This window comes from Amphiura filiformis, chromosome 1 (assembly GCF_039555335.1).
Source record: "Amphiura filiformis chromosome 1, Afil_fr2py, whole genome shotgun sequence".
In the NCBI taxonomy this organism is placed as follows: Eukaryota; Metazoa; Echinodermata; class Ophiuroidea; order Amphilepidida; family Amphiuridae; genus Amphiura; species Amphiura filiformis.
The window spans coordinates 28,795,737-28,812,509 of record NC_092628.1 but is presented as its reverse complement, the minus strand read 5'-3'; the positions used below and the strand labels follow the sequence as shown (position 1 = coordinate 28,812,509).

The 16,773-nt window shown below is 36.7% G+C and overlaps 4 protein-coding genes and 1 long non-coding RNA gene across 6 annotated transcripts in view; 4 read left to right on the top strand and 1 right to left on the bottom strand.

Annotated features, from left to right (window-relative positions):
* The window catches only part of LOC140157923 (cholinesterase 1-like), a 36,436-nt gene that overhangs the window by 7,049 nt on the left and 12,614 nt on the right, over positions 1-16,773 (bottom strand). The gene's annotated exons all lie outside the window — the stretch shown is intronic.
* On the top strand, positions 754-3,521 carry LOC140140137 (uncharacterized). The gene is made up of 3 exons (XR_011857221.1): positions 754-953; positions 2,750-2,869; positions 3,462-3,521. It is a non-coding gene; the product is annotated as an uncharacterized lncRNA (long non-coding RNA).
* LOC140140018 (uncharacterized) lies at positions 3,601-7,864 on the top strand. Of its 2 annotated transcripts, none has more exons than XR_011857214.1 (2): positions 3,601-3,783; positions 7,713-7,864. XR_011857214.1 is itself a non-coding variant. In XM_072161865.1 (2 exons), exons 1-2 carry the CDS (start codon positions 5,052-5,054, stop codon positions 7,848-7,850), a joined length of 609 nt encoding a protein of 202 aa, XP_072017966.1. In that variant the 5' UTR covers positions 4,801-5,051; the 3' UTR covers positions 7,851-7,864. The 2 variants fall into 2 exon arrangements, 1 of the variants encoding a protein (XP_072017966.1); XM_072161865.1 differs by lacking the exon at positions 3,601-3,783 and adding an exon at positions 4,801-5,522.
* LOC140139846 (uncharacterized) lies at positions 9,651-14,206 on the top strand. Its single transcript, XM_072161636.1, has 5 exons — positions 9,651-9,731; positions 10,291-10,975; positions 11,913-12,059; positions 12,926-13,612; positions 14,187-14,206. The coding sequence occupies exons 1-4, from the start codon at positions 9,684-9,686 to the stop codon at positions 13,087-13,089; spliced, it is 1,044 nt and encodes a 347-aa protein (XP_072017737.1). The 5' UTR covers positions 9,651-9,683; the 3' UTR covers positions 13,090-13,612; positions 14,187-14,206.
* Positions 13,147-15,994, top strand: LOC140168060 (uncharacterized). The gene is made up of 4 exons (XM_072191367.1): positions 13,147-13,169; positions 13,265-13,544; positions 14,216-14,415; positions 15,301-15,994. Exons 1-4 carry the CDS (start codon positions 13,147-13,149, stop codon positions 15,593-15,595), a joined length of 798 nt encoding a protein of 265 aa, XP_072047468.1. The 3' UTR covers positions 15,596-15,994.

The window sequence follows — 16,773 nt, the reverse complement described above, 5'->3', positions numbered from 1 at the left end:
TAAAAAATTGTTTGGCTGCTTCGACCAACAATACGTCGTATACCCTTAAGCCTTAAGGTGGGGACAAGACCTATAGCGGTGTTTGTACTCAGATATTGAGAAAAACCTGTCAGAAAAAACAATGGTATATGTTCTATAAAGGAGATCACCAGGCTTGATTTGTGTTATTTCCATCCATAACGATCAAAACTTTCATTTTGATGTATTTATTAGCCTTATTAGCTCAAGAACCGTAAGTACTGCGGAAATGCAATAATTGGCTGCCTTGATACATTTACCATAAGATCAATGTATTAATATTTAAAAATTCACTGCAATTATTTAGTTTTATGGTTAAAAGTGAAAAATGTCTTATGACATCCACTCGCTTTAAAGCAAGACAATTTTACATGATGTTCGTAAGCTATATTTTAAACTTATATGGGACGTATAGCCCAAATCATATAACACCGAACCACAGCAGAAAAACGTACCTTCCCATGCAGCCTATGTGTGTGGATCCCTCATGGAACCCACTATTGACGACCTACGCAAATCGGCCATGTTTAGTGGCAGCGTACTTCGTCCCGTAAGGTGCTCACTTAGTTTTCTTTTCATATTATTGATCCTCATATTAAACTGGGTACCATAACGCTTTTCAATGTAAGAGAGCACCTTTTTTAGCATTACTGGACCAAAAAAACTAAACGGATACCAGCTAGATATTTCTGCAGTTTTTCGTAAGAACGCATGCGCACGAGATATGACATCATCTCAAAAGTTCATAGTTCGAAATTTTGACGTATTTTTCCGGAAGTTCCGATCAGCTGTCAAGTGCTGCATGCTGTCAGTGACAGTGAGTGAATTCTTCGAATGCAGAGCTGTGATTTAGCCGAGATTTTGATTATTCAGGACTGCAGTTTTCTTACAAATTTGTCATATTTGCTTCCAGATAGGAATACGAAGCGTATAAAGTAAGTATTTGGTGTCAATTTATTTTGTTAAAATTTATTCGATTGTTTTTTATTTTCATGATTTTTGCATGCACGAGCACATTTTTATATGATTATCATCATCGACATCGTATTAAATTCATGAATTTTGCAATTTTATATTATTATTTAATATCGGTAAACTGTAGTTTCATGCGTATTTGCTGTGTGGAACCAGACATATTTTGACTGTGATGATCATCTATTTCAACTTCGTGGCCAAATCTTATCTTACATCATTAAAAAGGAAGCTTAAATTTATTTGGCCAACTCTTGACTCTGTCAAGAAAGTGTCACGCATGCATGTCGCTCAGTTGTGCCACTTGTGGTATAAATTTCGAACATTTGAGGGTTTTTTCAAGTTGTAGAACCTTCTCTGTTGCAGAAACTTTTCAATGCAACTGACTCTGTGGATTATTATTGCATTTGTATTTCTAGTGAAATTTTTTTTTTTGGAAAGTATTATTATTCCGAATAATCAGACCCAGAACAAAATATTAATTTCTGACATGATCGTGTTCTGGGTCTGAACTGTTTTCATGGCATTGAACGGAAAAATGTGTAGACGCTGAAGATGATACGAGATATTGGAACCCTTAGCCAGGTACGAGTAGACAGTACAGTGTGAAACATTCAGGAAATGGTATTTTACAACATTTCTTTTACATGTTTATCTTCAGTTTTTTAGATGAAAAAGTTCATGACTTTATCATGCGCATATTATGGGGGTAAAAGCATGGCAGGGTCAGAAATTCGCAACCAAGTGTGAGAATCCTTTTGAATTCTCCCGGTGGAATTTTGCAAGAATCAATGGATTCTCGCCAATTTACTTTGTATGATAAATTGAAATATTCAGGAGAATCCATTTAGATTCTTGCAATTTTGTTGACGAGAATCTTTGCGAGAATGGATTCTCGGATTCTCGCCGAATTTCTGACCCTGCAGGGGGGCGGCCAAAATGAAGGGGCTGAAAGAAGGAGGGCCGGCAAAAATGAAGGGGCGAATTAGTAAAATAAAAAGTATTAAAATAAAAAGAATTAGTAAAATAAAAAGGCGGACAAATTTGATAAAGCAAAAAAAAAATTGAAAAAATGGTACTATATACATCAAAATGTGTTGCTTTTAGGGCGATACGCCTGAAATCCTTTTTTTTTTATTCTTCACTTTTTCAAACAAAAATTGGGTCAACCTTTTCGGGTTGTTGAGGAAGGGGCGGCAAAATTGAATTTTCTTCAGCCCCCCGGGGTTGGGGCGGCCATGGTACGCCACTGCTTTATGGGGAAATTATGGGTTGATCAGTTGTGAAAATTAGGTCAGAAAAGGGCAATATTTTTCTCTTTTTGCCATACATGTATTTTGTTTGGTCATTGTTAGGAGTGTGATTTTCGGGTATTTTTGTGCCCGGGTACCCGGCACATTTTTTCGGGCGGATAACCGGGTACCAGAAATTGAAACAAAAAAAAATTCTTTTTTTTTTTTTTTAAAAGTTTTTTTTTCGGTTTTGTGGTGTCTCTGGACCTAGACCTAAATGCTAGTATCATTCATGGTTGACCTAAAAAAAATAGAATTTTGCACATTGTTTTTTGTTTTTAATATGAAAATTGATACATAGTTTTCATGTCATAGTCATGTATTTTTTTTTTAGGTCAAGCATGAATGAGGCACTACAAAACCAAAAAAAAAACCTTCGAAAAAAAAAAAATAAATAAATAAATTCACTCACACCCTTAGTCATTGTTCCAACTTAAATGAAGTTATATTTTTTTATCTTTTGGTAGGTAAAGGTCACTTATTGCTACATACTTACCACAAACCTCCCTGCTGCAAAGATGGAAGAGGATACGCCACCGAAAGCCCGAACCAAACTCTCATTTAGCCCAAGTGGAATGCATGATGAGGTAAATTTCTTATTTCATATAAAATGGGCATAGCAATATAGAAAATTGTACAAATGTATCGTATTGCAAAACTGATTTTTTTTTTGCTATAGAATTAGTATTATATTAATTAGACATAGGCATAGACAGGATTTTAGTGGCACTTTACTCTTTGTCATCCTCATTTTATCCCTGAATAATATCGTGGGGCCTCTGGTTCCATCCTGGCTATGCTACTGGTTGCAACATTGAATTTGACCCACAAATTAAAATATATATCTTTTATTTTGCACTTTAAATTTAAATTTGTAAATCATTCTGCTGATTCCTCATGGTGTCCATATGGCATGGTGTATCAACAGTCGTGTCATGTATGTGAGATCTTTGCCATCTGAAGTATCTGCCTAAAATTAATGTAGTGAATGAATAATTAATTTGATCATGCATTTTTGCCTCCACTGGGGATCATCAAACCCATGACATGCATGTACACATATTTTGCTGTGTCACCTGACCTGATTTAAATGCTTTGCCAATTTGAAGTGTGTTCCATTTATGTTCCTTGTATGTTTATGGCTTTGTTTTATGTTTGCATTTTTTAATCACATTTTAGTTACACTTAGCGCAAGATTTAGTCAGGAAGGCCAGAAATTTTCAAGGTGGTTGGTCATCACCAGGCAAAACCCGTCATCACCAGCCAAAACCGGTTTCGTCCAGGTCTCCTGTGGCTAAGCCTAAGTCTACACCAAAGCGTGAACAGCAGTCCTGGAGTAGACATGAGATGAGAGCCCTTGTGGAATTTATTGCTCTGCCATCAAGTGACTGGGACAAAGAATCCAGCAAAAGCGGATGGCCCTCATTTGGCGCAAAACACAAATACTGGGCCGAAGCTGCAAAGCATGTCTCAGACCAATCGGGGAAAAACATTAGGAAAGGTAAATATATTTCCTTCTAGCATGTTTCATGATATGCTATGCTGAATTTCACTATTATATACTCGAATGTAAGTTCATACATGTATGTGCTGGTAATAAACAAGTCAGTTTAAAATTTGGAAACTATTATTCTTTGTAAGGGGTGCACCATTTGATTTTTAGGAGGGTAGGCATGGAAGGTTTTTTTTTAATTAAAGAAAAACAAACCCCCCCCCCCCAAAAAAAAGAAAGAACAATCCCCCCCCAAAAAAACAATTGCCCCACTGTGTAAACAAATTCCCCTACCCAACTCTTTTTTAAAGGTAAATTGGAACAGAAAAAATAGTTCCGCCTAACCCAAACTCCCTTGCACCCCCATGAGGATCAAATTGTGCATTCCTAAGCATATCTGATGTCTAAATTATCTTGCTGCCGTAAAGCGATATCCAAAAGTATAGTTAGGTAAGGGATAAAATTAATGCTTGGTTTTGCTTACCCTCAACCACTTTATCAATAGGGCCTGTCTGTCAATATTTTATTAATTTGTTATTTTGTTTATAGGTATTAAACAACTGTGCGATAGTACGAAACAGCTGTATAATTGAAATTTTAGATAAAAAATGTCAATATTTTATTTAGAAGTGAAAAGAATCTGTCAAACAAAAAATTGTGGAATTTGGCAGGATGAAAGTCAACAGTAAAAAAGCATGTGTGTTTTGTCAAGCCTCTGTTTCCCTCTGGAGACATAAAACAGTAAAAAACATCGCCATGAATAAATTTCTCTCGTACGATCCATGTATACATTACAGTTTGTGCACACTTTGGAATTGTTTTAGCCATTCTTCCCCTCATACATGTAAATATACGTACATGTAAGTAGCCTTTAGTATGGGAAACTGGACAATGTTGAATGACTCCTGAAGTTATATGGGGTTGGAAGGTCATGCACTCCAATTAATGTATAAAAATTGAAAAAGTCCATCCTATATGTACTTGCATCTGGCAAGGAGTTACTATATTCACAAGAATAACCTCTATACCTGTGTACGTGCCTCCCCTAATTTTTAGCAACCACCATCAGGACCAGAGTGACAAGCAAACTAGCAAAAGAGTTTCCAAGAAATATTGGGGGCGTTTATGCAGCTGAAAAAGCATATAGCTTAGATATTGACAGCTTCCAGTTTGGGTCTGCATCTCAGTTCTTACCTGATTCATCTCCCCCGTTGGTGCCAGTGGAGTTAGCTCCCCCATATGATTTGATTTCGACTTCATATGCCCTCGCAAGTGCGATGCCTGATACACCAGAACTCCAAAAGCGTGGAAGACAATTGCACCCACATGACACGGAAACCCCAAGTTCCAGTACACCTGCATGTACTAAAATCATGTCTGATGAAGATTGGATAGATGATGTAGTGAAGTCTTTCAAGTCCATGGGCATAACAAGCCAAAGTCAGTTTATGAAGAAACTCAATGATGCTCTAGAGCCTGATACAATTCAGACGTTGTTGGATGGTCTGTATTATGACCTCCATTTGAAGAAAGGACTGGGCACATACCCAGAGAACTTTGTAACATTGTCTTTAAATGCAATGGAGCGCCTTGAAAAGGCCGGCAAGCCAAACTTAATTTACCACTTCACAAGGTGTATAGCAGAGGACAGGCCTGGAACTAAGACACCACTTCTACCATTTGACCACATGCCTTTTGGACTGATAGAGCATCAAATACAGTTCTTCTCTCACACAAACCAGGCTCAGGTATTTTATGTGTACAGTGCATATTGTACACAAGTTATTCACATTTTGGATGGATAACAGCTAACACTCATACATGTTCTTGTTCAATTAATATCATTATCAACCATATTTGTAATAATATGTGAAAAAAAAATTATGCATGCTTTTCATTCATTTTCAGAGTAAAACCATAATTATTAAGAACACAACAACAATGAAATGCTTTTCTGTTTGTTTGGGTTTTTTTCTCACTAAAAGTTATTTAAAGATTTGACCAATATACCAAGCAAACACAAAACCTTTCATAAACATTTTACACAATTATATGGGGTTTTGGTTTTGGTTGGGGTAAAAATGTTTAAATATCATGAAAACGTTTCAGAAATATTTTTTTATAAAAACCCACTGAAAAAAATGTTCTTGAATAATTTTATGAAGACATTTTATACCCTCAAAATCCCCTTAATATACCACGTCATGTAAATGCATTCTGGCAACCTTTTCTACCTTTGGCGAATAATGTGGAAGCATTTTGCGTTTGCTGGGATGTCATTTGATCATGAACAACCCTCTCTGAATATTTGACATTTTATGTATACTATGTATGTATTAATTTATTTCATTTGCATGTTTGTTTGTTTATTAATTTTATTTATTTATTTATTTGAAAGTTTTACTTTTTCTTTATCTATTGCATTCAAGAGATTGATATCAGAAATTCCAAACATATAGGGGAATCTGACAATCCACCAAGCCAATAACTTCTGTTCAGATTCCTTGTGCAATACTGTAACACTGTATGAATGAATATCTAGTTCAACCATGGTTCAACGGTGTAGATGCATCATGCTACTTACCTTGCCAAAAACGTGATCTGTATGGCTCACATTTGTCTATTGTACTTCATTAGGCGGTGATGCCTGATTCAATGTTAGCTTTGGACATTTAATTATTTTATTGATTTTTCACCTGGGTAAGTTGAGTGGAAAATAAAGAAAGTAATTAAGTACCGGTACCCAAAGCTAACGCTAAATAGGGCATCTCCGCCTAAATGTCCCTTCAAATTAAATTTGAGGCTGTTAATTTCCCTGTTAATGACCATTGACCTCAAGCAGCCCTTTGAAACCACCACTTCAGCAGCGCACACCTACCTAAAATATCAGAATGTGTTGAAGTGTGGTGGAATGTGTGGACGGACAGACAGAAGCCATGATTTTAGTGTAGATACATGTTTTGATATAAATGCACTTTACTGATTCATCTGTACTGTAAATATTTAACCTCATTGTCAGGTGACTGGAAGAAGATTTTAGCTGGGAGCTTAAATTACTTAAATTACAGAAAACCCATGTACATTAATTGTGTGATCTATCGTCATATCTAACCCATTTTTTAAATTGAATATGCTGTAACAACCACATGAATTGCAGATTGTCAATGTGTCCTGTTTTAATGTTGTCATGTTAAAATCCAGAAATTGATAGTTATAGTTTTCTCCCATTTATTGCTTACAAGTGTTTATAACTTTCAGACAATTTCATTTCATACAATACTGTTAATCAGTATAAATTTGGATACTTCGGACTTAATTATATGCACTGTTCTTGCAGTCACCATCTTCACCTCACACATCATTTTGTTATAAGAATTTTTCATAAATGTTTGAGCTACTGTACATGTATGTCATGTCATGTAATGTTATTTTACTTTCTTATAAATTGTGTTACTTCTTATTTTCCGCAATAACAGCATGCATTCCATGTTCCGTAACCAATTAAAAGCTTTCTCAACTGCCTTTGATTGTCACAATAGCAAAATGCACATGTATAAATGTCAAACTATATTCTGGGTCTTTTTCCTTTTATTAAAATTTATACCGGCATGCCGCATCCTTGACCAAAATGTTGTGTACTTGCAACACTTCAATAATGATATTATATTGAGATCTGTAAATGGCTGGAATGCATAGTCTAGCTGATGGAGGTATACGTGTAGCCACTTGTCACATAGCTCCTTCTGAAAAACAAATAGTAAGCAAATGAAAAGATACAAGCAAAGGCAGGCCTACATGTAAATATATTCTCTAAAAGGGAATTATATATCACACTGATTTTGTGCCATTTTATGTTTTGTTGTTAAGATGAATTTGAAATAACATTTTCTTTAATATCTTAATATCATATTATTTTTCATTTACTCAATGTTTAATAGATCAAAATACCACATGACTACAGACAGTGGCAGGTTATGATGGAAATAGAGTTTGGATTAAGATTCAATAGGCTTTTCCGTGGTCCAGGATGGAGTGGTAATAATGAAGAACGAGGCTACCCATATGAGGTATTGTAATTTTGATTTAAAACTTGTGACACGATCTGGTCCACAAGGGCCACAGTCTGCAAATTTGAAATTGAGATAAAGGCAAAAATATGTAGTAAAAAACAATAAAATACATAAGAAAATAGAAATCACAAAACTTCATAACTGAAGACCCAAGTATGCTAGACCTTTTCAGTATATTGTTTATACTGTTTTCAGTACATATGATAGCCTAATGTATATATAAGGTAATTGTAACTCGATTTTCAAAAATGCCTCCTTTGGCCCCCATGGACCAGATCGTGTCACAATTAAGCTTAGCGACTGAATCCTAAAGTTGATTATTGTAATCTTATTTGGTTAAATGCAGGTCTAACTCTCCTGAACAGGTTGGATCACCATCAAAAACGTAGACCTTGTTAGAGCAATCATGGGTGTCCCAATGCGCACTTCAACTCATTTTGTTTTTTATTCAACTGGAACTTTTTCTGATCGTCGCAGATATCAAATCCGTCTCAATGTTTTTAATGTACCCCCAACCTGTGCAATATTTTCACTAAGTGCACTCATGCTTATAGTAATTACACTGTCAGATCATCAACCTCTGGGAATTTTGTTATTCATAAGATGCGCACTGAGACTGGCAAGAGAACTTTCCTGTTAGGGGGCCTAAACATTAAAATCCCTACCTGCCAACACAAGTGTTTTCAAGAACATATAATAACATGTAATTTTATTTCTTCATCTTCCTGTTACACCTAGTGGTGTATGTGGGCTTTCCTTGCCAATCAGGGTATTGGGTGCAGGTTGGTGGTGCCATCCCATGGAGGTCACACCAGCGGTTGAGGTTTCACACCTCAATTCTTGTTGGGTTTTCGGGGGCCTTTCTGTCTGTGCGTGATTTCCTCTTCTTGGCGAGGAACCTATGTGCACCACTGGGTGAGTCTATGCAGGTTTTTTTGGACAAATGCCCTTTCTTAATTATGTGTAATAATTTTTGAACATTTTCTTACTCTTTTATGCATCATTTTGTAAATGTAATTATCATATGTATTTGAATTTCTTGTAGCTAGTAAGTATGTGTATGGTATTATTTTCATGACTTCTTTGTGTATTTTAAATATATTTTTGTGCTGCATCCTGGGCAGCAAGGGAGAACAGTGCTGGTCACTGATTGCTTGTCCCAGGTTAAATAAGAAATAAATAAATAAATAAATCATATAAGAAAATGTGCTACAAATTTTAAGTTGCTATCAGTGTAGTCATTCATTTTTTGACTTTCTTAAGTTATAAAATTAAATTTCAGCACCTCTGTTCTTATTGGATTTGGTATATAAAGGCCACAGGGGCTACTCAAATATGACCAGTGACAGTGTAATGGTGTATGCATGCTTGACCAAATTTGTTTCAAAAACCCTCTAAACAAGTTTTACAATACTAGCAAATTTATCCCCTTAATAAGGTAATTTGATATAGAATTCACCCCCTTATAAGTTTTTGGCTAGTAAAAATGCAACTAATGTACCCTTTATGGACTTGTAATTTACCAAAAATTTGAAAAGGTACCCTAAACAAGTTGTTCAGGGGTCAGAAAACTACCATTATTCTTGTAAATCAGTGTTTTTTAGACCATAAATGCATACATTTTTGCCTAAAAACACCCATTTTTACTTGATTTGTTGCTCACACATGTGTTCAGACCATTTAACTCTCACCTGCATGCACCCTTGATGTCACTCCCTCCAAACTTCAAATCATTCAGCCATTGCAGTACATAGAATACATGTTGAACACAGAATAAGTAAAATGCATTTTTTTTTCTTAGGGGCGTTTAATGTGGCTGCACTAGGGCGTACAGCTGCTATGGAGGACGTGACAAAATGTGGCTTTACAGACACAAGTGATATCCAGGTTAGCAGCTTTTGCTACATGTCTCATTTAAGACGGACCATCATGATATGTTCATTAGGGTCAGGGGTTACCGGTGTTAAGGTTAGAGTTAGGGTTAGTAACCGAATTAGCATATCTTGATGGTCTGTCTTAAATGAGACATTTATCCATTTTATCTAAATGTTTTCCATAGAATTTATTATGTTTTCTGATACCAACATATTCATTGTATGTTTCCATCACTGCATTTGATATGAACATGCTTTGGTATTTTCTTTGTGCAAGGATAAGGCGACAAAAAAAGAAAACCCTGTTCTATGGGCCCGACCGACACAGCGTTTGAATAAATTGGGAAAAAAATTTTCCCTGTACAAATAAATGCCGACCCAAATTTCAGAAACAAACTTGTTTCATTGTATATTCTAAAATTGCAAATTATTTAGAAATTTTGGTGATTTTTTTGGGTCAAAAAAGAAGAAGAAAAAGGCCGACCGACCGAACCTACTTGAAAGGTTCGTCTGCCCGTAGAACAGAGTTTCTTTTTTCGTTGCCTAACAGGGTTTTTTTTTTTTTTTTGTAGGAAGCTGCATTGAAAACATTGAAAGCAACTAATCCTGATGGACGTTACTGGATCAAAATGGACGGTACAGACATCAAGTCCGCTATACAACAGTCCATGATTGGAGAATGGAACGGTGACGTGGATATGAAAGATGGGGAGCTGAAAAGATTGCGAGAGGAGTTTGACAAAAGGGTTGAAACACTAAATCATCTTAAAAATAGGCCCACCAAGCCCATGCTTGACAGAGCAAAAGAAATCATCAAAGAAGACATAGACTTGTTAAATTGCAAGTTGAAAGCAGCAGTTGACTTGTGCAAGAACTTGACGAAAAAGAAAACGACTTCTGAAGAAAAACTGAAGAACATAAACTGGGAGATACTGGAAATCAGCACACTGCTGAAAAAAGCGCAAGAGATAGTCAGCGACTATACACAACTTAAGACCCGGACCAATAATGACATCAAGAAGGTCCATGCAGTGAAATGGGACGAGTACACGCGTTACCTAAGAGATATATATAAAAAAAAGCGGACACCAGCAACACATGTCCTTGTCCTGATGGTGTCGGACGAAGAGAGGAAAAAGAAGCCATATGCTGTACCGGTGCAGTATGTGCCCTACAAATCCATTACTGATGCCGAAGCCAAAAAAATAGCAGATGGGGTGAAGGAGAAGATGGTGGAGCATGGGCTGAAAGTTGTTGGTGAGTTGGATTCCTAATAAGGCGTACAGAAATTGTTTGATTGGCGTAACCCAACCGACCCTAAAAATAGACTTTTTTTGCAAAAAAAAATCAAAAAATTAAAATAAAAAAACAACTTTTTAGCTTATTTAATTACAGCTTAAAATGTTTGTGTGTGTGTTTGTAAAAAATAATAATAACAATAACAAAAAATGCTGACCGACCTACCCTATTTTTTTTATGTTACGTCTATCAAACAATTTTCAGGTCCAATTAAGTTTCCTATGCACTATGTATACAGGTTCATATGGTAACAGAACAGTAAATATGAACAGGGTTGCTTGATTTAAATCATGATGCTAGTATTTAAATTACATGATTTAAGGTGGTAATTTTTGTGAATAATTTTGCATTTTCGCAAAAAATAACTACACACTGGTAACAAACGTTATATAGGGATAATGAATCCAATTGCTCCACTGAAATTTCAGTGGTTCATTATATATGTTAAGAAATGAGGTACATTCTAGTGATACCTCTTTTCTTATCAAATAATGTACCGCTTGTCTTGAGTCAGGGAGAAACAAATAGTCACAAATTTATTAAGGGGTGAAGTACCACCTTAAGCACTTAGTTGATTTATTATGTGGAAGATTCAATATTGTTTTGGTTCAATAATCATATGCATTTAAAACTTAATACAAATGTTGTTATTACTGGTTTTCATTTCATTTTTTTCTTTTCTGAGTTTTATGCTTTGTTTCACATCAATTGTAAATGGTTATTTTGAGTGTATGTTTGTGTATACATGCACTATGGTGTTGGCATGCATGCACGTGTAAAAATTCAATGATTCTCAGCATACTATACAAAAGAATGTACTGAAAAAAATGTTTGCATGCTCTTTTTGTCTTAGTCATGTAATGTTCATTATGTTTTTGCTTTTTAATTATTACAGGTATTGTTACTGATGGAGAATTTTCCTCCCTAAGAACCAAAGGCGAGACCAGACCACTCCACATTTGGCAGATAATCCATGACATTCGCGCTGCAGTGAACAGAATGAGTAAGAATCAGTTACAGAAAATGTTTGCAAGATCAACAGGTAAGATATTTGAGTGGATTCTAATGTTGCCCAATCACAAATGTCTTAATGTGTTAGTTTTGAGAACAGTCACATATAATGTCAGCAATATTCAAGATACAGCACTGCTTGCAGTAAATTTCAGAGAAATTTAACAAACAACTATCATGTACACAGTGCTCAGTTTCACTGCAGTAATTAAATTCCACCGACTGATATTGTATGTAATTCATGGCATTTAATGAAGTATTTGTGTATCTGCCTGTATATGCTTTGCTAAATGTTAGTTGTCAGAGTGTCGAGGTCATATAATTGCATACTTGTTCCCAGTAGCATAATCAGGATTTTAGTGTGAGGGGGCAAAGCCAAATTGTTGTTCCCATTTGTCATTTTGTCCCATTTTGAGTCTTTTTTTAAGGACTTTGCTCTTCGCCTCCCCATTTTAGCCCGGAAAATATTCTGGGGAAAAGTGCCCTCCTCCACCTCCTCATAGCTACGCCCTGCTTGCTCCATATAATGTGAACATTATGCGTTTATTTTAAAGTTTGTGGTGAAATATGACTTTGTGCAGGTTGTTATAAACATTGATGATACACAGGCAATTTGTTTCTAAAAGTCTTAATGTTGCGATCTCCCATCTCTTTTCTTTTCTTCGTATTATTTTTGATGCAATGTTTTTTATTCAATCTTGCTATTTACATCAGGCAGTGGCGTGGAGAAGCATGTGCCCCCCAATTGATTTGAGAATGTAGGAAAATGACTTGTGCCCCCCACCATCACGCCTGGTTTCACCAATTATGGTTGGTGTCCACCCCCCCCCCACCCCCACTGGCATCTGTTGAATCGGTAGCAGTATTGTTCAAATGAATATTGTTTTATATTTTCAGATTCTGTACTACCTGATCATGTACATGACAAAATGGAAAGGCTGCAGGAAGAGGGAACAGCTTTCAAGATGCTGCGGCCCTGGTGCGAGAGGACCTTGTCCCCCCAGGGTACAAATATCACACATGGAGGGATCATGTCCCAGAAAACCACACAGAACAACTGAAGTCAATCGTAGCAACCTACAAATACAGAAAAACTCTCAACAACATAAAATCCGAACATGGGGTTGACTTTACCAAGCATGTACATATACCAGAAGTAGACGCAGTCACCGGGGAAGTCTTACACCACCGTGAAGACCATAACCACATTGAGAAGCGGATTGGCAAGCATACTAGAGAAGGTGGACCACCAGAGGTTAAAGTCCAGAGATTTGCAGAGGCTTGCGACTCAGAGACCACAGACCTGACTGTAGCTGCTCTGTTGGGGAAGCGGAAGCAGTCCGTAGCCGATGCAGAGAGCCTCTTGTCACCTGCTGTTGCCAAATTCTTTGAGACTAAGAATTACACAAATGAAGCAGCCTATGTGAATATTGTTAGCAGGTGGCATGAGGCCTCTGATGGACGTGGGCTGAGTCAAGCCGAAAGAGAGGCAGCCAACTGGGACATGTTCCACTATGTAATGGAAGACTGGATCCCTTGGCATGACAGGGATAATCCTGATTATTCTACTCTGGACATTAACAGGTAAGAATGTGAGATACATGACAGAGTCTTTCTCTACCCATTCAGCATTGATCCATTCATTTCAATTGAAGAACATTGTAAATTGTCTGATGAATGATGCCATGTGTGTTGTCAATATTAATTGCAGATTTTAAAGGAGCATTTTATGATTCTAGCACCCTCTTCTGATTTTTTCAGTATTTCAACTTTTTTTGAGAAGAACAAGGAGATGAGGCTGTGGATCACAAACAGCCCCTTTTATAATATAAAAATTGAAAAAAACAAACAAACAAAAAACAACCAGGAATTAGAAGTGAATTCTGACTGACTGAGACATGTCAAAGTCTTAATAACTGTCAAAAATATTTATTTTACTCTCTTCAATGCATCAATTATCACATGAAATCAATATTCGATTTCTGATAAATGTATCCGATGGTATTTTAAAGCAAAACCAGAGCATCCGTATCACTTTGTTAACTGTTGTGTTTTGATGTGATGGTCAGAATCATACTGAAATCAAAAATTCCACTTGTTAAAATATAGCTAAATTATAAACCTTTTGGAATTTTATTATATTTTATATAATATACAGACGACTTCAAGGTGTTCGGGTTTTAGCAGGAAACTGTGATTGCAGTGACAACAAACATTGAAAGCCAGGAGTACCGGAGGGCGGAGAATGACAACCTGGGCTACCCTGAGCACCCAAGAAGTGGTACTACTGATGATGTTGAATGCTTCTTCAGCATGCTCCATAACAAGATCAAGGGCCAGAATGTCACTCTTCAGGACTTCAAGAAGTGGTGGCGGAAGTTGGTTATGTAAGTATTATTAACATACAAAGTGTCCCGATTCAGAATGGCCCCATGTGTAACACTATATAGAGTACCAAAGTGTGACGTCATAATTCAGCATTTTCATGACCATATTTCAGTAGAACATGATGAAAAACATCCACAGTCCAAATTTGGTGGGAATTGGATCATGAGGGCCTGAGATATGGCCGCATGAATACATAATTAGCCCATTGAAATTGGTGTAATTTGGCCTGGTTCATAACTGTTTGGAACCAGGCCAATTTACACTGATTTCAATGGGGCTAATTAGGTATTCATGCTGCCATATCTTGGGCCCTCGTGAATTTTGACTGTGGATGTTTTTCATCATGCTCCACCGATACATGGTATTCAAAACGCTGAGATGCAAAAAAAGTTTTCTGTGACTTCATCACTTCGGTACTCTATAATTATGGTAAATCAGCCATTTTCAATTGTCATGCATTGAGACCAAAATAGTAAACCGTTGGCATTTATCATTAAAAGGCTCTACACATTAGGCATAGAATCAATGGAACGCAAACGCACATATTGTAAATCAAAGTTCGCCAGGTATGTGGGGAAACAATCTGGAGGTATACTACCATCACAGGCACATGTACATGGAGGAGTCCTGAGCCTTTGGCATCATCCATAGTTAATTTGGCTTATAATTAATTAGTGAAAAAATTTCCCATAACACTCAAAATGTCATGCATGCAGTTACGCTAGTTGCATAATGCATTACAGACTGGCACACATTACTGGAAATCAATGGATGATTGAAATGTTACTTTATTACATGCAGTTTTCAAAATTCCTTCTCTCTACCTTATGTTATTGTCTTCAAGATAAATGCATGGAAATGTTGTGTTTGTTTTACCTTCGCAGAGAATTCAATCTCCGTGTCGATGAGTCCCTACCTTTCTACTTTTGGACACTTAATGATCGATTCAGTACTGAAGACCTTCCATCTTTTGATGAGCAGCAGCCAGGGAAGAAGAAGAGATTGTATACTCTCAAGCGGCGGTCAAGAGAGGACAGTTCCATTGTGTGTGTGGGTAGGCTATCATTGCCTGCCAAAGGTCAGCAGAGAACGAGGCAGTTGTATCACAACACCAATGTAGGTGTGCCTCCTGTCACCGGACAATTCTTAGCTCAAGTTCAGGATGAATTAAATCAGTGAAATGGCATTTCACAAGGAAAAAAAAAAGAAGATATTTGCTTATACTCAACTTTTTCAGAATTGGGTTGGTTGGTTGGGATATTTCTCTACTGTATACAGTTTAGAAAAGTGTAGAAACTGAAAAAAAAATCAATTTTTCAGGGTGTCAAAAATGTTGAAAGAAAAAACCAAATTCTGGAATTTCCAAAATTAGGATTGGTTTTTTTCCAGATTACTGAAGAGTACAAGCAAACAACTTTTTTTTTGGTTCTTCTTGCCCAATGGTGTTACAATTTTGACCCCCACACAAATGTGTGTTATCATGACAAATGCTTATGTTATCATCTAAATGTCATCTGTTTTGCTTGCTGTTTGGCTGCCTGGTTGTCCAGAAGCAAATTCATTAATACACTCTGCAGCTCCAACACAGTAACCAATCAATTTCAATCTTGGTATGTTGATAGTATATGGTGGCCTGATGTGCTGTATAGTTTTGTGGCATTTAATTTGCATATTTATGAACATTAATGACTTATTTGCATATGTTGCCTCATTTTCATTACTTAAACGCACTATAGCCAAAATATTAAATTCTCGATCATGAGAGCCAACTTGGTAATGCGCACAGTTATTTGCGTCAAGCATACTACGCAAATACCGGCGCTTATGGTGCAAACACCGCTTTTGAGCATGTTGAGAATTGACCAATCACAGGGTCGCTAGGCAAGGTCAAGGGTCGGTCATGCAGGTCGCGATCGTGTTATTCTATGAAAAGTCCGCTGACGCAGAAGGTACATCCTCTCATGATCGAGAAATTGTTATTTTGGCTATAGCCGATGGTATGGTGATAGTATACTGTAAAGATTGGCCCAATGGCACACTTGGGTTCCTTTGCATTGGGGTTAATTTCATGTCCAGACAGAGAGCTCCCTCCTCTGCAATCCCAATGCAAATTAAGGTTTTGTGTATTTGCTGGTGGGGATTTTATGAAGGGCACTCTAAGGTTGTGCCTAAAATGTCAAGTGAGCCCATAGCGCCATTAGGCGAATCTTTACGGTATGATGGCCTGATGACCTTAGCATGTTTATGAATATAATGAACTTATTTGAAAAATAAGGGAAAGTGAGTGTCATAAAAAACATATGTGCCTTTTTTTCCAAATAATCACTATACCCCACTATGAAATGCAGCTGACGAAT

Coding starts and splice junctions, on each gene's coding strand:
- LOC140139846 (XM_072161636.1), top strand. CDS start 9,684: ATGGAGGACGTGACAAAATGTGGCTTTACAGACACAAGTGATATCCAG. Junction 9,732..10,290: donor CAGACACAAGTGATATCCAG/GTTAGCAGCTTT, acceptor TTTTTTTTGTAG/GAAGCTGCATTGAAAACATT. Junction 12,060..12,925: donor AATGTTTGCAAGATCAACAG/GTAAGATATTTG, acceptor TTATATTTTCAG/ATTCTGTACTACCTGATCAT.
- LOC140168060 (XM_072191367.1), top strand. CDS start 13,147: ATGGGGTTGACTTTACCAAGCAT. Junction 13,170..13,264: donor GGGTTGACTTTACCAAGCAT/GTACATATACCA, acceptor CAAGCATACTAG/AGAAGGTGGACCACCAGAGG. Junction 14,416..15,300: donor TGGTGGCGGAAGTTGGTTAT/GTAAGTATTATT, acceptor TTACCTTCGCAG/AGAATTCAATCTCCGTGTCG.
- LOC140140018 (XM_072161865.1), top strand. CDS start 5,052: ATGCCTGATACACCAGAACTCCAAAAGCGTGGAAGACAATTGCACCCA. Junction 5,523..7,712: donor CTCACACAAACCAGGCTCAG/GTATTTTATGTG, acceptor AATGTTTAATAG/ATCAAAATACCACATGACTA.